We start from the raw sequence: 25,157 nt of genomic DNA, 5'->3' as shown, positions 1-25,157 counted from the left end.
ACTGTTTGGCAACCTCCTCGAGTCCTGATCCTGGCTGTAGCTGTCTCATTCTCTTCCTTTATCTGAAGGGTACAGCTTTACCAACGTCATTTTCTAAAGCCTGTACCAAGTCTCTCAGTGTTCTCCTAAGCCTCCGCTCCAGCAGTGGCGGTCACCAAGGCTCAGGACCCCCAGGAGGAAGCGGGCAGCACTGAGCAGAGAGCAGTGAGGACCCCCAGGTTCCAGCCGAGGACACAAAGGGCGGGCAGCTCCGGAAGCCAGAGGAAGCGGAGCCCAGCACGGACCCCCCAGAGCTGCCCGGCCAGCTCCGAGGCCGCCAGCGCTGGCCAAGAAGAGGACTGGCCTCGCCAGTGTGCCCGTGAGACAAAGCTGCTAAAAGAGAGGCTGGGCATGCTGGCTCTTTCTGGGACTTTTATTTCTTTAAAATAATTCATACAAATGGTTACGGTCACAAACATGATTTTAACCAAAATATTGCTAGCCTACCACATCAGCAGGACGGCACCGCGGGCCGGGCGCTGCACCCGCGGCTGGAGGGAGGCCTGGCGCTCCCACCCGGCTGCCTCGCGATGCCGTCTTCGTTGGAAACAAGGGGTTCATGCCAAAGTTAGGAAAGACAGCCTTGGTTCTGTTTTTCTAAATTATTCTAAAAATAAGACAAGCAGGTAGAAAAAACAATGCGCTGTGTGGCGTAGAAAGAAAATGGGAGGGTCACTGTCCTGAGAAGTCTGCCAGCCGCCCGAGCGGGGCGCTCCACACGCAGGAGGCCCTCCTGCCCACAGCGAGCACGCACACCTGCGCTGTTTTGGAGGCTGTACACAGACGAGGACGTTCAGGGAGAGCGCACTACTAACTTCTGCTGCTTAACGAGGACGCGGAGGGCGCGGGGCGCGGGGCGCGGGGCGCGGCCGGCCCTCGGGACGGGGCAACTACCGTCGACGCGGGCAGCGGCGCCAGCTCAGCCCCGGCGTCCGGCCCGCCTCCGCCACCGCAGGCACCGTGCCTGCACACACCCGTCCAGGGCTCGGCCGGCGCCCCGGCTGCAGAGCTCCGCCCGGGCTACAACTGGTCGCTCGCGTGGTCTCTATCCGCCTCGGGCTTGACGGTTTGGCCGGGAGAAGGAGCGTGGGGAGGGTGGGAGACGGGGGGCAGGCCGTGGGACAGGGACATCGCGCTGGGGACGATGCCCTCCACGGCGGCCGGGATGCCGCTGGGAGCCACGCCCACCACGCCCGGGGGGTACCTGCTGGGGGAGGAGGCGGCGCATGAGCCCGGGGCCGCCCCGTCCCAAGGCCGCCTGCCGGGTGCCCCGTCCAGTGTCCAGTCCCGCCCCGCTCCGTGCAGCCGAGACCCAGGACGGCGCCCCATCCACCACCCCGAAGGCTGCCGCCTGCTCGGGCGCGCGTGCCCCAGCTGCCCAGGGCCTCGGGGGCCCGGTGAGCACACGGCCGGCCCAGAGCCCCGCTTACCTGTAGGCGGCCCCATTGAGCTCGGGGTGCACCACGGCGGGGTCCACGCTGGCCCAGTGGGTGGCGGCTGCCAGGTGGTCCTTGTTGACGCAGTTTTTCAGGCTGTCAGGGATCCGGCCTGAGAAGCGCGAGGGGGGCGGGGGCGGGGGGGGGGCAAAAGATGGGGCCTGCTCCGGAAGCCGCCAGGGCCCGGTGAGGCTCTGATCGGGAAGGGGCCACCCCCGCAGGCGCACAACCCTCAGGCAGAGCGGGCTGCGCCTGTCTGGGCAGGGTCCCCCTTGAAGCTCAGGGACCCCCAGCCTCAGGCGGGTGACCTCAGCTCACTGGTGCCTGCTCAGACCAGAGGTTTCAGAGCTGATGGGCCCGCCCAGGAAGCTCGCACACAGACTTCGTCAAAGGTTAGGAGAAAGACACACGAGCTGACACCCCCAGGACAGCGAAGGCGGGTCAGAGACACGAAGCCAAGAACCCCTGCGTTCAGGGTCTGCGGCGTGGAAACGTCAGGCCCTGCTGGGTCTTGTCTCCTTCCGCGCCCAACCTGTGCCGCGCCCAACCTGTGCCCCGCCCCCAAGGCCCCCACAGGAGCCTGGGCCCCCCACTCCCACGCCCCCCACCCCCTCACCCCGCCAGCAGACGGACGCAGCCCCGCCCCGCCTACCTGTGATGGCTCGCCGGATCTCCCTGGCCGCCTCCTCACGCATCTCGATGGAGGCCTGCTCGCTGTACCAGGCCGCATGCGGGGTGCAGATCAGGTTGGGCGCGTCCTTCAAGGGGCCCTGGCTAAAGCTGCAAAGAGGTCAGAGGCTAAAGGTCAGAGCCTGACCCTGGCCACAGCCCACCCCCACTTGTCAGATCTGCCCAGCCCCTCCCTGACCACAGCGGGGAGGGTCTCAACTGGGGACACGCCCAGCCCCCTGTAGGTGATTTGAGCTCTCAGACCTGGGGCCCCTGAACACCCCTGCAGGCTCCACGGGTGAGGACCGCCCCCCCCAGGCCCTGCTGCCCGACAGCCTCTCGGCCGGGGCATCTATACACAGCCACCTGGGGGCCAGCGGCCTTGGACACTTGGCAGGGGGCCCTGGTCTCAGCCCTCCCCCTCCCCCAAGTGCAGGACCTGGGGCTGTCCTGGCCCGCAGAGCTGAGCTCCCCTCCCGCCGAGACCTGGCTTGGCCCTGGAGGAAGGTCTACCCTAGGCCAAGCTCAGGCTGGCCAAAGACAGGGCCAGGAGGCCGCGTGTGGGCATGGCCCCACCCCAACCAGGCCAGCCCAGGCTAGCGCAGCGCAGGAGCCACGCGGGCCCCACGCTGGGGGCCCCAGGAGCGGCGGGAGGCACCTGAAGGGCTCTGACTCGTGCACGTCCAGGGCCGCGCCGCGGATCCGCCCCTCCTTCAGGGCCTGGGCCAGCGCCTTCTCGTCGACCAGGCCTCCCCGGGCCGTGTTCACCAGGAAGGCCCCTTGCCTCATCTGGGAAGGACAGACAGTGGGCCTGAAGACGCCCCCTCACTGGTGCTGTGGAGGAGGCTCCCCCTGCTCCGAGATGGGGCACTGCCTGTGACCCCGCTTTCACCGCAGGGCTCTTCCCTGGTAGGCTCCTGTCTGTCCAGGTCTCATTGGTTCTCACGGATGGCACGGCCTGACCAACCCCCCGACCCCTGGAGGCCAGCCCAGCCTGTGGGAACAGTGTCCGGCCTCCCCCTCCACAGGGCTGGGGGCGTGGGGCAGACAACAGTCACAGCTCCACGTGTGCGCACAAGAATGTGCCGGCACTCCCACGCGCACACGTGTGCACACGCAGAAACATATGTAACCACGCGTGCGTGTGTCCGCACGTGCGTGACAGTCGCTCGGTCGTGTCTGACTCTTTGCGACCCCATGGACTATAGAGTCCATGGAATTCTCCAGACCAGAACACTGGAGTGGGTAGCCTTTCCCTTCTCCAGGGGATCTTCCCAACCCAGGGACAAGGTCTCCCGCACTGCAGGCGGATTCTTTACCAGCTGAGCCACAAGGGAAGCCCAACCATGTGTGCGTGTGTGTGTACACGTGTGGACAGACACAAGCCTAGAAACATGGACACACACACATCTATACAACCCACGTGCACACACGTGGAGGGCCACTGCCATCCAAACTTGCCCACACCCAGGTGTGTGCACTGCACGCGCTCGCAACACAGAAGCCTGTGCGCACACAGTCACTCGAAAGGCCCGGGACCCAGGAGGGGCCCGGCTCGGCCCGCCCCCCGCCCCGCCCCGCCCCGCCCCCGGCTCGGCCCGCCCCCCGCCCCGCCGGGCCCCGCCCCGCCCCCGGCGGGCCCCGCCCCGCCCCGCCCCGCCCCCGGCGGGCCCGCGGGCGCAGACCTGCTTGACGGTGAAGTCGTTGATGAGGTGGTGGTTGTGCTCGTTGAGGCCGCAGTGCAGGGTCACGCAGTCGCTGTGGAAGAGCAGGTCCTGCAGCGTGCTGACCCGCTGCAGCCCCAGGGCTCGCTCTGTGCCGTCCGCCAGGTAGGGGTCGTAGAAGAGCACGTTGAAGCCGAAAGCCTTGGCCCGCAGTGCCACCGCCTGCCCCACACGCCCTAGGGGGAAACGGGCGTCACCCCATGCGCTTGACCCCAGAGGCCAGGCAGTGGGCGCGTGGGAGACGAGGTTTCAGGGAGAAGGGCTGGGGCCCTGGGAGCACAGGCACCCAGCAGTCCAGCGGACCTGCCACAGGCAGCGCCGAAGCGGCTGGAGCAGCCACGGGCTCTGCGGGCGGGCGATGCAGGCCAGGAGCCCCCGCTCGGCCACTGCACTGCGGCACCCGGCTCCTCAAACCCAGGGAAGCCTAAAGAGGGCTTCCGTTTTCACGGACAAATGTGGAGAGTGCAACTGTGTGTCCGGCAGCTGCCCCTGCACGGGTCTTGGGTCCCTGGGAGCTGCACGCAGCGCCTCAGTGTGGAGCCACCCCAGCTGCAACCCTGGGCTCTGCAAGCGGCACAGGCACCGAGATCCCCACTTCAGCTCATGCCACCGGGGCCACCGCTCTGCTTTCAGGCCAAGGGAACCGGCACACAGGCTCTGGGGGTCCCTAGAGGGGCGCGGGGAGGGCTGGAGCACCCAGCCAGGGCCGGGGTCCCCAGGGCCGGTCTGACGGCCTCCAAGGACAACCAGGAGCCGGTTAGGATGCGGCCTCCAGGGCCTGACCACCCAGCAATGTCTGCACCAGCACTGCCTAGATGGGATGTGGCCCCAAACCCACCCGCCAGGAACATAACCCTGCACCCCTTCCTCCTCCTCCACCACACCGAGAGGGCCCACCGGCCTCACTCTGGCTGGTTCCGGGCACAGGGGCCCCGTTGCTGAGTGTAGGGTGCTTGCACAGCTATGGGGCTCTGACCAGCCCAGTGTCTGTGTGAGCAGTCCAGCAGGACAGCAAGTCACATCAGGAGTGGGCTGTCCCCACGTCTTCAGACGCCCGTGGTCCTGACCTGAGCTAACGCAGGTGCGTCTCTGCCCTGCAGCTCCCCACGGCTGCACAGCGGGGGCCTCTGCTGTGGAGAACCCTGGGGATCACAGATGGGATGCCCCCAGGCAGGGCAGGCTGCTCCGCCTACACTCTCCCTCCCCCGCTTCCTCAGCCCCCGAGGCCCGACCCACTCGCCTTGCCCCAGCACGCCTCTGCTCCCTGGTCTGCTACCTGGGCCCAGGGCGCTGGCCAGCAGGGCACGAGAGCAAGCGAGGGGGGCAGCAAGCAGCCTCCCTCCACCCCGGACAGGACTCAGGGCGGGCCCCTCGCCCCCACCTCACAGCCCTGAGCATTCAGCAGGTTGAGCGGGCATGAGCATGGACGCCCACAGGCCACGCATGACCCCGGCCACAGAGCAGATGTGACCCCGCTCCTGAGGGCACTTAGCACCTGGGTGGGCGTGTGGCCCCGCCTGCTGCTCCTGGGGCAGCTAAGAGACCCAGCCACCCAGCGCTGCTCCGTGGCTGGACAGCCATCCCAGGCCGGGGACCTGCCAACAGCCCGGCCCGGCCGGCCTCTCCGTCCACAGGCGGCTGCAGGCAGAGGCCAGCGCACCTAGTCCGATGACGCCCAGGGTCTCGCCGCGGATCCTGGCGGCCCCGGAGGCCACCTCCCGGATCTGCTCGACGCTCTGGACGCGTGTGCCCTCCCGCAGCGCCTGGTGCAGCCACGCGGTCCTGCGGTACAGGTTGAGAATGTGGCACACGGTGGAGTCGGCGGTCTCCTCCACGGACGCGGCCGGCACGTTGCAGACGGCAATTCCTGGAGATGCAAGGCACGCGGGGCGGTCACTGGGATGGTCTCGGGTGTCACCTGGGACAGGCCCAGGGACACGTCCTGGCCTGAAGGCCGAAGATCAAGGCAGGTTACCTGCCCCTGCCCTGGACCCCCAGCCACTGGACCCTCCTGGAATGGGTCTCAGCCAGGCCACTCTTCCCCAAGCAGCAGCCTCCCCTGCTCCTCCCCCCGCTGCCCCTCAGCATAAGGGAGGACGAGGGCGGGGGCGGGGTGGTTGGGGGGGGGCACGTGGTGCACGGAAAACTGAGCAGGAGGAGCTGGAGTCCCCATCAGACTCGGAAAGAAGGCGGCGCCCAACAGAGACCAGGCCCTGCAGGACTTCAGACATCCCTGCAAGAAGGATGCAGCCCCAGCTGGTGAAATCGAAAGGCAGAGGACCACCTCCGTCAGCAGGCACGAGGCCCAGGGACACGCCAGCTCAGAAAGCACCCAGCCTGCCGGGCGGCAGTGGGGTGGATGCTGTGTGGGGACAGGAGAGGGCGGGGTAGGCGCCGGGGGGACGGGAGACGGGGCAGGGGGTGGGTGGATGCTGGGGGGACGGAAGATGGGGAGGTGGGCGTTCCGTGGAGATGGGAGATGGGGGGTGGGCACTGGGGGGACAGAGCTCAGCGGGCACAGGCAGGGTGGACCGAGACGCATGGCTGCTGCCGGTGCAAGCGACTCTTTCTGCAGTTCTGAGCTGTCAGGGACCAGGTGCCGTGGCTGAGTGAGTCCCAGCCTCCCGCAAGGCGGTGACCAACTCAAAGGGGACCGAGAGGCCGCGGCCGAGCAGCACTGCAGGCAGGAACTTCCCAACAGAGCCCGAGGAAGTCTGTTCGCAGGTGCGAGGCACACACGTGTGCTCGAGCGTGCGGGCACACGAGCACACGCACATCCCCATAGGCACACCAGCGTGTACGCACTCCCAGGTGTCCTGACTCACAGCAGAAACTTCCTTCCTGGCCCCTCTAGTGAACAGGGCTGTGAGAACCCCGGCCCAGGCCTGCTGGCCGCCCCTGGATGAGGCCCCTGCCTGGGTCCTGGGGGGGTTCCGCAGGAGGGTGGGTGCGCTGCCGGAGGCCCAGGCCTCCTGAGGGATGGTGCCGCCAGCCCACGCCTGCCCGAGGGGAGCTGGCGCGGGGCCCACATGCGGAGAGCCGCGTGGACCCTGGCCCCCAGGCCCCCTCCGCGCGGCGGACTGAAAGCAGCGAGGCCGTGCCCAGGGCGACAGGCAGGGCTGCGGGGTAGGGCCCCGAGCGGCCTACCTAGGTCCCCAGCCGACTTGATGTCAATGTTGTCGAAGCCGCTGCCGATGCGCACGATTATTCGCAGAGCCTTGAACTTCTCCAGGTCCTCCCTGGTCAGCGTGATGGTGTGGTACATCAGCGCGCCCACGGCCTCGTTCAGGACCTGCAGCGAGGGCAGCGTGCTGACTGGCGCTGCCCCGAGCAGCCTGCGCCCCCGTGGGCACAGCAGGCTGTCTGGGTGGGAGGCCGCCCGGTCCCCGCACGAGCACCTGCTGTGACCCGAGGGTGACGGCGACCCAGCAGACACGCCAAGGACACCTGCCGGGTCGACAGAGGACGGGGCTCGCCTGACTGACACAGGGAGGTGGGGAGGGGGCTGCCCTCTCCCTGGGCACTGGACGCCCCAACAGATGGAAAACAAGGGCACTGGGAGGACCTGAGACCCCCAGAACCAGCGATGGCGGGGGGGAGCCATGCCGCCATGCACGACCCGCTCCCAGAAGAGGAGCTGCCGCGGGGCAGGGCACACGGCACCCTTTCACACCGGGAGGGGCAGACGTGGTCACCCCTCACCGTCACTGAGCGGGCCGCTCCCCCAGGAAGGGTTGGGGAGCGGCTGCAGCCTGAGGCCTCTGTCCTGGGCACCACGGACCTTGGGGGTGGCCTCCCCTGGCCCCGCACTGGAGGGGCGTCGAGTGCGGGCACAGGTTTTATGTGCGCTCAGCCAAGAGGCTGGCCTGGCCAGTGCAGACCCTGCGGGGGGCCTGCCAGCTCGGCCTCTACCCCGCGGAGCGTGGCTGGGACATCACCCTCCCCACGGGGGCTCAGGATGCCTGCGGGGACAGGGTGTGCATGTCTCAGCAGGGCTGCCCCAGGTGAGGCCCACATCAGCAGATAGCTGCCAGGGTCTCCCAAGAGCATGGCGCACAGTCCTCCCCACCCGAGGGGTCTGCTCGCGCTGCGCCCCAGCAAAGCCCCTACCTGCATGCGTGCACAGCCCCACCCACCCCACCGCTGGCTGAACCCAACGTGCTGCCAGCACCGGCCACCAGCGGGACGTGCCTGGCTGGGGGTGAGGGGCCACAGCCCAGGGCCAGGAAGGAGGGTCCGCTCCAGATGTGCTCTGAACAGCCAGGGACCTACCAGGTCTCTCTCTGGACCCGAGGGCGGGGCCCCAGAACTGGGCCACCTGGACCCAATGCATCACAGACTCCAGGACCTGCTGCAGCTGGGGACCCGGTTCATCCCTCCCTAACGGGCTGGTACAATCCACATCTCAGAGGCCACAGGGAGCCCATGGAAGCCCGGCCACAGCTGGGGACCCAGTTTATCCCCTGCTAATGGGCCGGTACAATTCGCGATGTCTCAGAGGCCATGGGGTGCCCACGGGACCTGTCGGCCACCCTCTCCTCTCTGGACGGAGCACCCCGTGCTGACCCGGGGTCCCTGGGAGGGTGGAGGCTGCTGGACTCCCAGGGCCGCAAGGGGCCGAGGCAGCGGCCGGCCTGCAGCAGACGCAGCGAGTGCAGGGTGTGGGCGCTGAGAGGGGACCCTGGGCAGGAGCCGGCAGCCTGTCAGACGACCAACGGCCCCGGGCTCATCTCTCCTATGATCACGGGGCCTCCAATGGAGCCAGACACAGGGCCCCCAGAATGCAGCTTCCTTGAGCCTGGTGCGGTCTTCCTTCTCGTCCTCCTGGCCGAGGGGGCCCGGAGGACACAGCACAGGGGAGAAAGGTCCAAGGCAGAAACGGCCGTCAGCACGGCAGAGGCCTGGGGCCTGGTCCTACAGGTGCGGACAGCCTGGCTCGGGCCCTCCCTGCTCAGAGGACCCAGGGATCCCAGCCCCGGGCACACAAGTGGGCCTGCGGGACCATGCCGAGTCCTGACAGCCGCCCCGGCCTCCTAGGAAGGGGTCAGACGCAGGCCTGGTGAGGGCGGCGTGAGGCAGTGGGCGGGCATCAGAGGCAGAGGGATTACGGGGGCACGTGGGTGGGCAGGGGCACAGGCCAGGGCACATGGCTGGGGCGGGTTGGGTGGTGGGGCAGGAGGCTCAGCCAGCAGGTCCCTGGGAAGGCCCCTCCGGCCACCCCGCGCCGTGTGGCCGGGGCTGTGAGGAGGCCCCCAAGGCTGGGGGCGGGCTGCGTGTGGGCAGAGGTCAGCGCCCACTGTGGGTGCGCGGGCCGGCGCTGGAACCAGAGGCGGACACGTGGCTGCCAGCATCGGGAGGGGAGGCCCCGCGTGGAGCCTGGTCTGGCCTGGACGGCGGGGTGAGGGGGGTGTGTGTCCGGGGGCGGCTGAGGCGGGTGGGATGGGAAGGGGTCCTCGAGCGTCCTGGGCCGCGAGGCAGCAGGTGTGGCCCAGGGCCGTCTGGAAGGTTCTAAACCTGGGAGACCGTGCGGCTCCCAGTGTGTCTGCTGGTCTTCCTGAGGTGAGCGGGCAGCTCCCCACAAACCTTTTCAGGCTCCGGCCCTGCTGCTACCACCCCACGCACATCTGCCCATCGGCACTACCCACCCAACACCTGGCGATTCCAACCTCATGTGAGGCGCACGCCAGTGGGCACCATGATTTTAGCTTTAACTTTAGACAGCATATTAAAAAGCAGAGACATTAGTTTGCTGACAAAGGTCTGTCTAGTCAAGGCTATGGTTTTTCCAGTGGTCATGTATGGATGTGAGAGCTGGACTATAAAGAAAGCTGAGTGCCAAAGAATTGATGCTTTTGAACCGTGGTGTTGGAAGAGACTCTTGAGAGTCCCTTGGACTGCAAGGAGATCCAACCAGTCCATCCTAAAGGAGATCAGTCCTGAATATTCATTGGAAGGACTGATGCTGAAGCTGAAATTCCAATACTTTGATCACCTGATGAGAAGAGCTGACTCGTTGGAAAAGACCCTGATGCTGGGAAAGACTGAAGGCAGGAGAAGGGGACATCAGAGGATGAGATGGTTGGATGGCATCACCGACTCAACGGACATGAGTCTAAGTAAACTCCAGGAGTTGGCAATGGACAGGGAGGCCTGGCATGCTGCAGTCCATGGGGTCACGAGTCAGACGTGACTGAACTGAACTGATCTGAACTTCTGGTGTGGCTCACACACATACGGTTCTGGGTAAATCCCTTTTTCCACGCCTGGTCCTTTTTCTACCGAGCATCCCTGGGACCGGTACTAGGTGCAGCGTTCTCAGAGGGGAGCCCGGACGCCTCCCAGGGCAGTCCTGCGGTACATCAACCTCAGGGTGAGCCCACCGCAGGGCCACTGCACCACGCCCAGGCCCTGGGCCCCACTCCTGTTGGTTCCTCGTGACCCTTTTCCTGGTTGCAAAGTGGCCGCAACACCCCCAGTATGCCATCAACCTCCCAGGGTCCACTCCCACCAAACTCCACCTGCTGTGTGACCAGCTTGCCACCGACTCAATGCTCTCAAATCCACAGGGCTAACGGCCTGCCTGGCAAGGCACTGGGAACAGCGGGGCCTGAGGGGTGCCCGCCAGGCACCAGCCCAGGGGTGGGCCAGGGCGTGGCTGGGGGGCTGGGCACCTCCTCACCTCGAGGCTCCCCTCCCAGCATCTCGCACACACACACACACAGACATGCATGCGTGCACACACCTGCACACACACACACACACGGACACCTGCACACAAAACACACACGCACACACGTGTATACAGACGCACACACACACACGGACACCTGCACACAGAAGCACATATGCACACGCACACACGCAGACACATGCAGGAACACGCACACGTGCACACACACACGGACACCTGCACACAGATAAATGCACGCGCGCGTGCACACACCCTCAGCGAGGCCCAGGGCTGACATTCCCAGATGGCCCCAGGGGCTTCCGGATGACGGCCCAGGTGGAAGGGCGGTGGGCGGAAGACTGCAGCCCAGATTCTCGGGGGCCTGCGGGAGCACCGCCAGACAGGCACGCAGGGGCCCGGCTGCCCCGGGAGTCTCAGGGGCCTGCGGGAGCACCGCCAGACGGGCACGCAGGGGCCCGGCTGCCCCGGGAGTCTCAGGGGCCCGCGGGAGCACCGCCAGACGGGCACGCGGGGGCCCGGCTGCCCCAGGAGTCTCAGGGGCCCGCGGGAGCACCGCCAGACGGGCACGCGGGGGCCCGGCTGCCCCGGGAGTCTCAGGGGCCTGCGGGAGCAGCGCCAGACGGGCACGTGGGGGCCCGGCTCCCCGGGTGTCTGTGAGCCCCCAGGGTGGGGCCGGGCCATCCACTCCTGCAGGCTGCTGGGCCGGGTCCACGCCCCGCCCTCGTTCTCTCCCCGCGGGGACTGCTGTTCCTGCCCGCTGAGGGGTCTGTGTGCTGCCAACCCCCAGCTGGTGCGCGCACTGCAGATATCCCTCCATCCCCCGCCTCTTCCCTGTTCGATGGGATCTGTTCCGTGGGGAGACCGCTGGGCTGCCTCACAGCCAGACGGCCCCTCCTTCCCACACAGGACCTGCAGAGCTGCCGCGCCTGGTTTGTCGGGGGCGAGGGAGGGGGACAGCCCCTGCGGACGCTCCTCACTCCCGGGGGGGGGTGCGTGCACAGGGCGCTGACCAGTGTCCCTCAGGTCCCCTGAGCAGGCCCCCACTGGCACAACTTGCTCTGAGTCCCCCTGCGCTTTACGTCTGTCTCACCCGGCCTCGGCACGTCCCTGCTGGGACTCCGCTGAACAGGTCCCCGTTGGAGCCCCGTGACCCTTCCCTGAGTGTGCCGGTCCTTCCCAGCTGGCCCGGCCCTCGACAGGACCCCAGGTTTCCCTCTTCCACGGCCACCTCCACCTTGTAGGGGCCTGACTTTCCTCCAAGAGCTTCAGAGGGAGCGGCCAAGGGGCGAGACGCCCCCTCAGGGTCTGCGTGCTGGGGGCAGGGAGCAATCCCAGCTGAGACCCTTCTCCCAGGGGTGGTGCACCCACCTGGGGCCACTTTGATTCCTGTTCCCCACCCTGGCGCTGGTGAAGTGTGAACCCTGAACCAGGGCCTCCCAGGGCCCCTGCCACTTGTCCTGGGCTCGTGGTGGGAACACGGGAGCCTCCTTTCAGCTCTGAGGTTTCTCTCACGTTGTGGTGAAAATGTCCAATATCCAACCAGCTATGAAGACGAGCTGGTGTTTCCCCAGTGCCTGCAGCCAGGTGGTCTAGGGACCCCATCAGCTCCACAGCCATCGGGGTGCTGGACTTCTGTCTTGCTGCCCCGCTGTCCCCAAGCTCCGTGTAGCTTCCCCTCAAGGTCTGGGTGGCTGCCCAGGCTCCAGCTGTCACACCTGGCTGCCTCTGGGCTGTGCTCAACTCTTTGCCGCCCCTGGACTGTAGCTCGCCAGGCTCCTCTGTCCACGGGATCTCCCAGACAGGAGTACTGGAGTGGATAGCCACGCCTTTCTCCAGGGGATCTTCCCAACCCCGGCGTGAGACCAGCGTCTTGTGCGGCTCCTCTGTTGGCAGACGGACTCGGCGCCGTTGTGCCACCCAGGCTGGCAGAGAGGAGACACAGCCCTGCGCTCAGGCTGCACAGCCCCCTGGTAGGACTGGGTCACCCGAGCAGCCCTGGCTCAACGTGGGGGTGGAAGCGGGAGCCCCCGCGGGCGGCTGCACTGGGGTCCGGCACCCCGGGGAGCCTGTGTCTCTCCACGCTCCTCGTCGCTTCCACCTTCCCTCTGGGCTTCCCAGGACTATGTCTTCCAAGCTTCCTGCTAAAACTTAAATTTTTCGCTCCTGCATTTAGTTTCCAAGAGCTCCTCTAGCCCTCCTGGGACTCCTTTCTTGCTGCGTCCTGCGCGGTGTACAGTCAGGCAGCCCTCCGGCCTGAGAACAGCGGTCACACGGCCCTAACGTCTCTTCTGTCTGGAGCAGAAGGTTCTGTTCCCCGACACTTCTGCCTCTTCTCTGACAGGCGGGGCCTTGGTGTGACTCCCATGGGTTTCAGGACGTAGAGGGCCGGCTGGGGGGGCTGCCGCCTGCCTGGAGGGGTTGGGGGTGGGCAGAGCTTGCTGCAAAGCCAAGGGCCCTGCCCCTGCCCAGGGGCCTACTGAGTAGCTTATTTGGGTTTTATAGTAACTGGCTGAAATAGTTTTGATAACTTACAATTTTAGAAGACACGTTTTATCTTAGTTTTCCAATTCGTTGGCAAAACTTGTTTTAATATTGCTTAAAATTTTAAAATTTTTTTTAATCGGGTGGTCCAGTTTTGGCTGTGCTGGGTCTCTGGTGCCGCGTGGGGGCCTTCTCTGGTGGCAGCAGAGAGGCTGCTCTCCAGGTGTGGCGCGTGGAACCTTCCCGAACCAGGGGCTGAGCCTGTGTCCTCGCACTGGCAGGCAGCTCTTCGCCACTGAACCACCAGGGAAGACCTGCTCCTGATTCTTGAAAGCTTTCCCTGTACTCTCTCTCTTACCTCTACTGGTCTTTCTAAACGGATCTTTTCAGTTTGAAACAGCGTAAGACTCACAGGAAGCTGCCTACGGGTCACGTTCTATCAGAGGAGCCGCCGCCTCCACGCAGGACTGCTGTCGCCACAGAGAAACGCCCTCCCGTCAGCACATGAACCCGGCACCTCGGCCTCCTGGTCACGGAGACGGGCCAGGGTGATGATTGGCCGCCCCTGCCGGCCAAGGCCAGAGCCCGGCGCGCTCTTCCTTCTGCTGGCCGCGCAGACGCCGCGGGCCTAGGTCCCGGGCCGAGGGTGGCTGGGCTCCGTCTGGTTCCAGCCACGAGGCACGAAGCCGCCGGGGGCTCTCAGGCAGGTCAGGGTGGCCATGGGGCTTGCTTCTCGAGGAGAAACACTGGCCGGGGGCTCGCCAGGCGGGCAGCCCGGGCCTGCTCGGCTCGGGGGCCCAACCCCCTGGGGCCCGGGGGCCGCGATGCTTCTCTCACCTGCAGTCCGTGCCCCCGTCAGCACCGGGCTCCGCCCCCTCCGTCGGCTCTGCTCCTGGCCCGTCACCGCCCTGGGTCCCTGAGGCTCCTGCAGGAGGCTGGCTCCTGCCTCAGGCCCCCACCTGGAGCCTCTGCCCGGGCCGCTGCCTTCCCACCGTCGGCCACCCACGCGGCCGGCGAATGCCCCGCGCTCTCTCGCCAGCGCGGCTGCTTCGCTCCAGACCTTCCCGACACCTCCTGTGCTCCTGGCCCCTCCTGTGCTCTCGGCTCCTCCTGGATTCTCAGGCTGGTTTCCACATCGTGGCTGTGGCAGCAGCCGCCCACTGGCCTCGTGGGGCCCCTGTCAACTGTCTCTCTTCCACTCAGGTTTGTTTAGTTTTAATTCACTGTCGTGTCTGACTCTGCGCCCCCACGGACTGTGGCCCCGCAGGCTCCTCTGCCCACGGGACTCTCCAGGCAGGAACACTGGAGTGGGCTGCTATGCCCTTCTCCGGGGCTCTTCCTGACCCAGGGATTAAACCCGTGTCTCTTAATGCCTCCTGCACTGGCAGGCGGATTCTTCACCACTAATGCCATCTGGGAAGCCGAGAAAGTGAAAGTGGAGTGTCAGTCGCTCAGTCGTGTCTGACTCTGCGCCCCCAGGGACTGTGGCCTCGCAGGCTCCTCTGCCCACGGGACTCTCCAGGCAGGAACGCTGGAGTGGGCTGCCATGCCCTTCTCCGGGGCTCTTCCTGGCCCAGGGATCGGGCCCGGGCCTCCCGCGTTCAGGCGGTCCCTTCCTATCTGAGCCACGGGGACGCCCTCACTCACTTCTCCCCGCCCGAGGCCCGGTTGTCTTCGTCTGCGCGCTGGGCGGTGCACTAGCCGTGTCCTGCACGATGACTTGGGGCCCAGGCTGACAGCCTCTCCCCACAGAGAACCGTCCCCTCCCTCCTGCTAGCCTCCCAGGCACAGGGCGGGGGCCTCGATCACCAGCGTTCAAGGCTGTGGGCGGTCCAGGCCAGATGTGGACACGTGAGGGCGGGTCTGGCCCAGCCCAGCGCCGGGGTCCGGAGGGGCGCCATGCTCACCGGCTCACAAGGTGCCAAAGCCGCCCCGCCTCTCAGCCGCTGCTGCCAGCCCAACAGGTGTGCCAGGCCGGCAGGCGTGGCCTGGCCACCGCCTAAGTTCACCCTGCAGCGTCTGGGCCTCTCCCAACACTGCGGGCTCTCCAAAGTGCCGAGGTTTTATAAACTTTCATCCAGCTTCCTCACCTGACTCAGGAAAAGGTGGTCTGAAGTCTAGCTGGCTGTTAGACAGAAACCAGATTAATGTACTCCCGTCCCGCGGAGCCTGGAGCTTCCGGGACTCGAGTCGTGAGAGCTGCAGTCACACGGCACAGGATCGGGGCATCGGGGCACCCCAGCAACCGCCTCCGCTGTCATCAGTGTGGGCCGGGCGGGGGCATCGCCTGCCCCCTGCCAGCACCGTCCACCGCAGCTGAGTCTGAGGTGCCACTTTCTGGGGAAGACCTGGTTACAACAGAGACGCCCCCATGCCCCCCGGCAGGCCAGGAGGCAGCTGTTCCCCGCCCGCCAGCGTACCTTCTCGTGGATCTCCTGGGTGGACTGCGCGTCACAGAAGGCCACGGTCGCCACGTCCTTCAGGATGGGCATCTCCACCGTGCAGTCCCGGCCGTCCAGCAGCGCCACCAGGGGCCGGGGGTGCATGGGCCCGTTCATGATCGGGGGTCGGACGCCTGCAACGACAGGCCCAGACGCTCAGCTCCCTGCCGGGGCCTCAGCCCACCCGCCGCGGACCTCGCGCAGCCCACCCGAGGACTTCCAGCTCTGTGCGTCCAGCCACCGGGATCTTTGTCAAAAATAAACTAAAAAAAGCCAGGGGCGGTCGGTACAGCTCACTGCTACCTGAGGGACCACTGGCGGCAGTGACGCCGCTCCACAAATCAGGGCCTTGGGGACACAGAGCCCCAGGTCCTCTGCACTGCAGCTGGCGTCAGACATGCAGGCCGGAACATGGGGGCTCACGGGCGTGCCTCACGTTTCTCTCTCGGACCAGGCTGCAGCTTTGCTGCCCTGAACCCAACCCAGCCGGCTACAGCCGGAACAACCTCTGCCCGCACGTCTGATTAGCAGGGAACAGCAAAGGCAGCAGGGCGTTAAGACGCGGGAAGGCAGCCTGAGCCCCTCACCTCCGGAAATGAGAGCCGGAAGGGCTGTCAGAAACTCCCTCCTCCCTCCCGAGGCCCAGGTGCACACAGGAGGGCGAGCAGACACGCGAGGCGGCCGCTTCCACGGCCTGCATCGGACCCGGCCCTGGGCCTCCAGCAGAGCGCCAGGCCCCTCCGTCCGCGGGGGACACAGTCACTGCCGCCCTGGTCTCTCCAGCCCCCCACCACCCCCCGCAAGAACAGAGCGTCTCACTCGGGAACAGCACCCACATCGGCGTGGCACACGCCCACCCACGGCTGCGTTCAGCTTCAACTTCGCAAACCTCGACCCACGCAGCCCTGAGAACTACGCCCTCGGGTCCAGGGGCCTCTTAGCCAGAAGACGCTCATGGAGCCTTGAGTGAACCAGCCGGCGGGGCACACAGACCGGGGCCCTCACAGATACCAACCAGGGGGGCACGGACGGGGGCCCCGACAGAGGACACCAACTGGCAGCGCCGGGGCAGCAGTGACCCCCGGCCACGGTGAGTCTGCAGGGAGGTCCAGAGAAGCCTGCTACCTCCTGCAGCCTGGCCGGCACCTCCCCCGGGACCCTTTCCAGAAGCAAAGCCCAGGGCCAAGGTGAGGGCCCCTGGGGCGTCCCTGGCCTGACCCCACACGCTCGGGGACCGGGCGGCTCTCCTCCTCGGGCAGCCTCGCGTTCCCGAGCCCAAACCAACCTGCCATCGCTCAGTATGGGCGCGGCTCCCGCGACCATGAATTCGACTGTCCAAAGCGGCCGTCTTCAGAGCCCCCGGCAGAACCGCGGCCTGTCACTGCGTCCTCGCCCCACGTCTTTAACTGTCGTGAACCAAAGCTCCCAGGCGCCCGTCCACAGCGACCACCGAAGCCCGCGCGGGGTCAAAGTCTGACTAAAAATCAAACACAAGAGACACGTTAAACGCCACCAAGGGCCGACCGGACTCCTGAGCCCGGCTTCCCGCGTCCTCGACCCACGGTCACCGGGCGGGACCTGGTGTGGGGGTGACCGGCCAGGCCACGGCCACGACTCAGAGGCAAGAGGCTCACCCCAAAGGTCGTACCCACACGCCCGGGACCCCCCAGACGTCACCCTGTGCGTGAGCTGGGAGAGGTGGAGGGTGGACGGCCCAGGGAACACGTCTGTGGGGCCCATCGCTTCCTGAGCCTGGGATGGGGCAAACAGACTGGGCTTCCGTGGAGGCTGCTGGGGAGAGGCCCCCGGAATGCAGACCCCAACCTGGACACCCCTTTGCAGGCCTGGAAGCGGGGGCTCCCCAGGCCAGTGCACGCACTGGCCCCCCTGGGCAGCATCCTGCGGCCGGGGCTAGATTTAGAGGTGGTCTTCCCCAGACAGCTCCAGGGGGAAGGACGACCCTGGACAGTGGCTGGGCCGTGACGGGGCCCTCACGCGGGTCACACGCCATCAGGGATGTGGGCTGAGGGTCAGGGGCTGGGGGTGAGCACAGACCGCCCAGCCCCCACCCCGCGCGCCCGGTTCACCATCTTGGGGTGAGGCCACCCCAGCACGGGGCAGACCATGGGCGCCTGCTACGGGGCAGGGGCCTCCCAAGGCCCAGGCGCCCTGTCCCCCTCAAAGCGGCTGCCAGGGAAAGGGCCTGTGTCCACAGAGAGCGCCAAGCAGGCCTCCTTCTCACCCTACCCTGGGCTGCACAGCTGTGTCGGGCTGCAGGACGCCAGCCCCACAGACTCCTGGGACCCGCGGACAGTGACGTCCAGAGGCCCCCTGCCCCAACTCCCATCTGCGCACAGCCCTCCTGAGGGCAGGACAACCCAGCCACGACCCACACCTTGGGTTGCCCGAATCCTTCCTGATCCGGCTCCTCCCAAGAAGTCCTGGCCAGCGGACCAGGCTCAGGCCATAAAGCCGGAACGCAGGGCAGAGGCGGCCCCCTTCCAACAGCCCCTCCACCAGCAGGCTGCTTCTCCCCGGGCCCACCACTCGGCGGGCGGCCCGCACCCGAGCCAATCCCATCGCCAGCTCCCGCGCGGCCTGAGGGTTGAAGCCCCCTGGCATCTGGGTTCTGCTTGCCACCTTCCACATGCCCATGAGCGGGGGTCACGACGCCGTGGGCCCCAGTCCCCACAGCGTGGATGGCAGCCCCGTCGTGAAAGGACTTCGGTGCCCCAGGGCTGCGCTACCGGAGCCTCAGACACACACTGGGTTCCCTTCATACAGAGCAGCGGTGCTCCTCTCTGAACCACAGAATGCGGGAAACCGACGTTTCCATGGTGCCAACAGCGACGCTCCTCTGCCTGAACTTCACTCCGTGAAAACCATCCTCCACTAGCCGTCAGACAGCAAGTATCCCCCCAACACCGCAGACACGGCCCCGGGACAGGACGTCACCCCACCGAACCGCAGCAACCTCACTGCCAGCCCCCAGGCCTCAGCCTCTCAGAAGGCGCTCGGGGACATTGACGGGCGGGAGATGCCCGGCCAGGTGGCGAGCCAGCCGCCAGGGATGCTGGCCCCCCTTGGGGTCTCCCTGGCTCAGCAGAGCTGCCTTGGGGCCCCAGCTTCATGCCCAACAACGTATCACAACCAGGGGTGGGGGGTGTTCTGCCGAGTGCAATGGCCCCCTGGCCCACCCCTGTGCCCCGACGGGCAGGGCCAGGAGAGGGCACTCAGACAGCCCCGACTGCAGGGGCAGCAGGGGGCAAGCCACAGCGGCCACCTCTGCACGGCCAAGCGGGGCTAGCCTCTGTGCGGCCCCCGGAGACCTGCGCACGCAGGTGATGGGGCTCCGGAGGAGCTACAGCCGGCCTTCCGGCAGGAGGCTTCCCCCAACCTCCTCCCTAAACCCCAGAGACACAGGAAGCGGGTGGGGGGCGCCCGACGGGCCTACGCGGTCACTCACGGGCCCCCAGGCACCAGCGCCCTGCCCGCCTAGGGCTGGGCTCCGCCCCTCAAGCGAGGCCCCATGCCACGCCCTTCCGGCCCTGGTATGGCAGCTGGGACCCTGGGCTCTTGTGCCCACCGCCGGGCCACCCGCTGTGAAAAGGGCCTCAAAAGGAAGCTCTGCCGTGCCGAGCAGCCAGGGACCGGCACGTCCCTCCCCACGGGGCAGGGGGTGCCCACCCTCTGTGGGCCTGGGGGCTCCAGTGCCAGTCTGGACAGGTGGAGGGCCCGGGTAGACCAACACACAGACTGGAGGCGCCCTCTGGCGGGCACGGCGGATGGACCCCATGAGTCTGCTCTGCGCCAGTCCCAGGGCCCTGTGGGCAGGACGGCAGGGTCCAGCGGCCACGACCTGGGCATTCGACTGTCCAGTCGTGCTGGAGGTAACGCAAGACCATGGTCGAGAAACTTCCAGGCTAGCGCTGGGCACACTCGTGGGGTGAAAATGCTAAGCCCCGCCTGGCTTCTAGAAACAGGCACGCAGCAGCCCGTAAGTGACCTCACTGCTCAGCACACCCACAGCAGAGCCTGACTCGGGGCTGCAGGGACAACCTGGGGGGTCGCGGTCACGCCCAGGGCGGACCAACAGTTAGCCTCAGGGCCCCGCGCCACCCCTGCCCTGCACGGGCGCCTCCCGGCTTCCAGGCAAATGGCGCCCCTTTAAGGAGGGTGGAGGACGCCCGCAGGGACCGAGGCCCGTGGCCAGCAGGCATGGCCCTGTGGTGGCACCCAGACACGTCCCATGCCCCCTGTGGGTGCAGGGCTGTCCTGCCGGGCCCCCGACCCCACCCTGACTGGACGAGCCATCCGTCTCAGGGGACACATGGGGGTCTGCACTCCTCCCCCCAGGGGAGCAGGGGTGGGAGTGACAGAGGGGAAGGGGTCGCAGCCAGAGGGCCCTCACCCTGCAGACTGCAGACACACCTCCCCTCACCCTGTCCAGAAACTGGGCCCTGTCTGGAGCTGACGCACAGCTGGCTTTCAAAGCAGCTCTGGGGACAGAAGCGATGGGGATCTCCCTGCCCCTGGGTGACTCCAGTGACCGTGGGGAGGGCCCATCTTGGAGGCAGGTGGCTGACAGTCAGGGCACCTGCCAGGGCAGAGGCTCCGTCCCCTCAGTGGCAGGGCTGCGAGGAGCAGATGGGTCACCTCCTGACAGCCCCAGGTTCCCAGGTACCACACGCCATCCCGGTCAGCTCCAGACCCAGGGCTCTGGGCAGAGGGGGCCCTGGGCAGAGGGGCCCGGCCCCCTCCCCTCCCTCCCTGCAGCTGCTGACCCCACGGAGGTGCTGTGGGCGCTCGGGGTAGGTGTGCCGGGGGTGGGAGGAGAGGCATGGAGACAGGCACGCCTGCTGGGGGAGGGCCACACCTGCTGGAGGGGGCGGGGCTGCACCTGCTGGGGGGCTGCACCTGCTCGGTGGGGCAGCACATGCTTTGGGGGGAGGGCCACACTTGCTGGAGGGGGAGGGGCTGCACCTGCTGGGCTGCAGCCTCCCCACTAGACTTCACTCTCCTTTTCCTCCCAGTCTCACCCCCCACCAGCCTCCCTGGTCCCCTCCTGCCCTCTCTGGTTTTGCTCAGGGATGGACATGGGTGCCAGTCGACCTTTGGGGTCCTGAGACCAGGACACAAGCTCCGCCAGGCTGGGCTTCTGGGGGCACTCGGTGAGCACATGGGGAGGCAGGGACTTCTGATGGCCAGCCTGACACAGGAACCACGCTGGCCCCACGGCAGAGGACAGGCTTCATGGGCAGAGTGGCCACGGGAATCAGGAGCCAGTCACGGGGGGCAGTGCCCAGCGTGCACGCCTGCATCCAGCGGCACAGTGAGGGGGACGCAGCGGCCGGTGAGAGAGGAAGCCCCTCTGAGAGCTGGACACAGCCCTGAGCTCCCCCGGCTCCCAGGCAAATGCTGGGAGAGAGCGATGACTGGACCTGCAGGGCCAAGGTGGACGTCGACGCCAGCCGCTGCCTAGTTCGGGCCCACCAGGATGGAGGGCACTGGCGAAGGCCCAGCAGGCACCCGCGTCAACACCCCTCCCAGACCCCAGGACAGGCAGATGGCGCCCTGGAGCGACACCACATAGCAGCAAGTGGGGATGGAAGGGATCAGAGGGGGCGGCTGGGGACACGGGCTGTGACTTGACAGCCGCGCTGAGGGGCGCTGCCGGCAGCAGGGAGCTGCGTGGGGGACAGACACTCTGCACCGTCTCGCGCTCACTCCCGCCTGTGCCACACACCGGGCGCGCGGCCCCGCGACCCCCCAGCCACCGCGCCTGGGCTGTACCCTCGGGCACAGCTCCCCAGGGTGCGGCTGCTCCAGGAGAGACCGGGGCTGTGGCTGGCAGACTCCAGGGTCACCAGAGTCGCTGAGCCCCCAGACTGGTCACAGCACATCCCTGCATCTGCAGAACGCCCCGGGTTCCTGAGAGCCCAGGCCTAGGCCTCAGCGCACCCGCAGCGCTGGCTCAGGGGCACGCACTGGCTCATGCCGCCTGGTGCAGGGCTACGGAGCATCGCAAAGCGGACACTCCCAGAGCTCACCTCCGAACAGCCTCTGCTTCCGCTCCAGCCCCAGAACTGCCGCCTCAAACTCAAGTTCCAAACTCTGCAGCCACGAACAGGGTCCCTGACCCCACGTCCAGCCCTCCAGCCATCTCCCCGGCCCCACGGCCCCCACGCTCCACCAGGCTTCCGGCCTGCACACTGCGGCCCCCTGGTCACCGCAGTCCCTTGCACACGCCTCATCAGCAGGAAGCGCATGCGTCACTGCCCCTGGTACCTTCCCATCCTCCTCTGCAAAGCCGGCCCATCGGTCAGGATGTGCCCTTTGGCTGACCACGAGTCACAGCTGACACACCAAGGCCCCCCGCCCACCCCCGTGTCACTCTGTCGGAAGAGCCGGCAGCAGCCACGCCTTCTCCAGCTCACCCCTGCCCCCAGCACAGCCGTCTGAGCAGGGTTCTGGCCACACTGACAGGGCGGGTCTGGCTGTGGTGGATGCTGAGCCCCTGGAGGCAAGGCCAGGGGGCTCCCCCAGGCACACAGGGCTTCAGAGCACCCGCAGCAGGCCCACCCACCAAGAGTCAGCCTCACAGCGCAGTGTCCTCAGCTCCTCAGAAACCAAAAGGCGCCCCGCACACGTGCTAGATAAAAGCCGTGACGCGAGGCACGTATGTGTCACGAAGACCCCTCGCCACTCGAATTCATCTCTGCCACCGTCTTCACTCACGCCCACCTGTGTGCACATGCCCTGCTACCTTCGTGATGCTCAAGAGTCCCAGGAAAACTTCACCCAAATCAAGTGACAGAGAGGGGCAGGTTCACTGTGAAACAAACCGCGGCCCTGCACGCCACCCTCCTGCCTTCCGGAGGGACAGTCTGCACAGGGACCCCGGTCCTGAGCCTTGCCCCCTACCTCCAGGGCCTAGCACCCTCCCCATCCCCCGCCCTGCCCCTCCACCTGACAGGTGGCACCCGCTCCGTCACGTGGCCCCACTTCTAACGCTCCAGCCCCTCTACAGCCACAGCGCAGAGAGCACAAGGCCACGACCATGCACCAGGCAGGGGCTCAGCCTGGGCTCCCTGAGCGCCAGGCCTGCGCTCTTGCCTGCTGCGGCCACTCGTCCAGAGGCTCAGGGATGCCGCCCCGTGCAAGAATGGACAGGAGACGCTAACCCACAGGGCACCCGCCCGTCCACACTGCTGGAGACGAGCTTTCTCCTGAGTGTCTGTCTGCCTCTGCGTACATACATTTGAGACTTGGGTGGGGGGATCCTGGAGAGGGAGAAGGTGCCCCCGCGGGGTAAGACCTGCAGACCCCACTCTGGACCCCTCATGTGCGACCCAACTGTCCAGTCATCCAGACAAACGGGAGGGGTGGTATCACTCCTCGGGGCGGGCTCGGAAGAAAACCAATCCCATCGCACGCCCCAACAGCGAGCCTGTCCTAACCAACCACAGAGAAGAGCATCACCGGAAAGGAGGCTGCCCGCCACAGGCCGCCCTCCCGGCAAGCCCAGGGCCGGGGGTGGGGGGGGACCCTCCGCGGCAGGCAGGCACCGGCCAGAGGGAGCCCCGCCCGGACCCACGGCCGCTCCTGCGTCCACAGACCTCGGAGCCCGGGGCCCGGACGCGCCCCCAGCGCGAGGGGGGCCCGGCCGGGGGAGCTGGGCCTGCTCGGGGGCAGTGACAGGTGGACACGGCCCGGCCCGACGGCGGCGGCGCGCGGCGGCCAGCAAAGCCCCACCGCGGGCCGCCCCCGGCCGCAGGCTCGGGGCGCCGCCCGGGCACGGAGTGCGCCTGCTCCCCACACTTGACAGAGCAAGGAGGGGACGGGGTGAGACGGACGCGGCCACAACCGTCCGGCCGCTCGGGCGGACACGGGCCCGGGCCGGGTGTCACCCCCGCCGCCGCGCCCCGTCAGACGTTTCCACAGCGGGGCCGCAGTGCACGGGGGCGCAAAGCCCCGGAAGGCCCAGCCCCAGAGGACTCGGGGCCGCCGGCGCGCCCGGCCTCCCTGCGGGGCCCCGCCGGCAGGAGCCCCGCCAGCCGGGACCGCAGGGCGGACAGGCCGGCAGGGCCCCCGCCTCGGGCGCGGAGTCCCGGCCGCCACGGTCCTCAGGGCCCCGCACCCCTTTGTGTCACCTGCGCGGGCGGGCGGGCGGGCGGGGCGGCGGCGCACGCGCACTCGCGCACAGCAGCCCGCGCACGCGCGCGGCGGCCCCCGCGGCCCTGACCCCGGCCCCGCCCCCCGGGCGCCGGCGCGCACGCAGCAGCCCGCGCATGCGCACGGCGCCCCCCGCGGCCCCGGCCCCCGGCGCGCGGACGCCGGCGCGCACGCGCACTCGCACACAAAGCCGGCGCCCGCGCCCGCCCCGCCCGCCCCCGCGGCCCCGCCCCGCCCCGCCCCCGCGGCCGGAAATGCGCGCGCGCGGCCTTACCGAGCGGCAGGCCCTTGTTGAGCAAGTGCGAGCTGCCCATGGAAAGGTGCGGGCGGCCGCGGGCCCCGACCAGTCCGGCGCGCTCCGCCGCGAGCCCGGCGCGTGGCGCGGCCTGGGCGCCGTCCGCCGCTCCGCCCGCTTGCCTGCGCCCGGGCGCCGCCGTGCCGAGCCGCCGCGCCGCGCCAGCAGCCGCTCCACCGGGCGGGGACAGGGCGCGCGCGCGGGCGGGGCTTCCGGCGCGGCGGCCTCCTGTTTCCAGGAGCGGGCGCCGCGCAGACCACGCGGGCGGCTGCAGGCCGCGCCCGCCCGCCCCGCCCGCCCCCCGGGCCCGGCGCCCCGCCCCGCCCCGCCGGCCGCACCTGCCGGGCGCCCCGCGGGCCCCGCGCGCGCTCTCGCCGCGGCCCCCCGGCCTGGAGCCCGCTGAGCCCCTCGTGCACCTTCCCGCGTGCTCCCATCCCCGCACCCACGCGCCGGCCGCCGAGCGAGCGGCGTCTGCGACCCCGGGTTTTAAGGGTCCTTTGGGCTCCTTGGGGCCACGAGGTCGGGGGAGGCAGCGGCGCCGCCCCCGGAGGTTCCTCTGAGATAACCGGCCCTTGTGCTTGAGATCCGGGGACCGAGGAGGGCACAGGCCTGGGCGGGGCAGCTCCCCCGGAACCGGGGCGGTGGAAGTGGTCCCTGGGAAGCGGCCAGGTATGTGGCCGAAGTCGGTGTAAATCCGACCTCCCCCACCCCACCCCCAGCCCCAGCGAGCGACCTGTGCTTCGTTCCAGAACTCCCGAGGGGTCCTGGCACTCGAGGGTCAGGAGGGCTCTCCAGGGTGGGAGGTCGCCAGGCCCCAAGGTCAAGGTGCTCCGGTCATGGGCAAGGACGGAGGCTGACCCTGGGAGACCGTGATGTCTAGAGCAGGGGTGTCCTGGCAGTGGGAATGCTGGCAGGTGGCCTTGAAGACGGGCAGTGCCCCTGTCTTCACAGGTGAAAAGCACGCTGAGCAGGACAGCAGTTGGCTGGTGAAACGCGAGGAACCGTGCTGAGCGCAGCTGGCCTCCACATCCTGCACATCCACAAGCCAGTGAGAAAGGGTGGGTGGGTTTGATAAGCGTCGATAGGGGAACTGGGCATCTAGCCACAGAACAGATGCTTTTAAATTCGTGCTTGGTACTCACCTGTGAGATTACCTCCCAAATTGGGTTAATTAGAACATTTAGGGGAAATGAGAAAACAGGGTTA

At 67.7% G+C, this 25,157-nt stretch overlaps 1 protein-coding gene across 8 annotated transcripts; it reads right to left on the bottom strand.

Moving 5' to 3' along the window:
- Positions 1–398: 398 nt before the first annotated feature.
- CTBP1 (C-terminal binding protein 1) lies at positions 399–24,152 on the bottom strand. 8 transcript variants are annotated; one of them, XM_027971335.3, is made up of 10 exons: positions 23,931–24,152; positions 16,767–16,958; positions 15,461–15,615; positions 7,016–7,160; positions 5,529–5,735; positions 3,830–4,044; positions 2,803–2,933; positions 2,128–2,255; positions 1,470–1,587; positions 399–1,246 (listed from the first exon to the last, which is right to left on the bottom strand). In XM_027971335.3, the coding sequence occupies exons 2-10, from the start codon at positions 16,771–16,773 to the stop codon at positions 1,060–1,062; spliced, it is 1,293 nt and encodes a 430-aa protein (XP_027827136.2). In that variant the 5' UTR covers positions 16,774–16,958; positions 23,931–24,152; the 3' UTR covers positions 399–1,059. The 8 variants fall into 8 exon arrangements, with proteins under 8 accessions (XP_027827136.2, XP_060273693.1, XP_027827138.2 ...); XM_060417710.1 differs by lacking the exon at positions 23,931–24,152 and adding an exon at positions 21,532–23,688; XM_027971337.3 differs by lacking the exon at positions 23,931–24,152 and adding an exon at positions 22,741–23,688.
- Between the last annotated feature and the right edge of the window lie 1,005 nt (positions 24,153–25,157).

Source organism: Ovis aries, chromosome 6 (genome assembly GCF_016772045.2).
Source record: "Ovis aries strain OAR_USU_Benz2616 breed Rambouillet chromosome 6, ARS-UI_Ramb_v3.0, whole genome shotgun sequence".
Lineage (NCBI taxonomy): Eukaryota > Metazoa > Chordata > Mammalia > Artiodactyla > Bovidae > Ovis > Ovis aries.
Note: the sequence above shows the minus strand (reverse complement) of the source record. Positions and strands in the feature narration are given on the sequence as shown.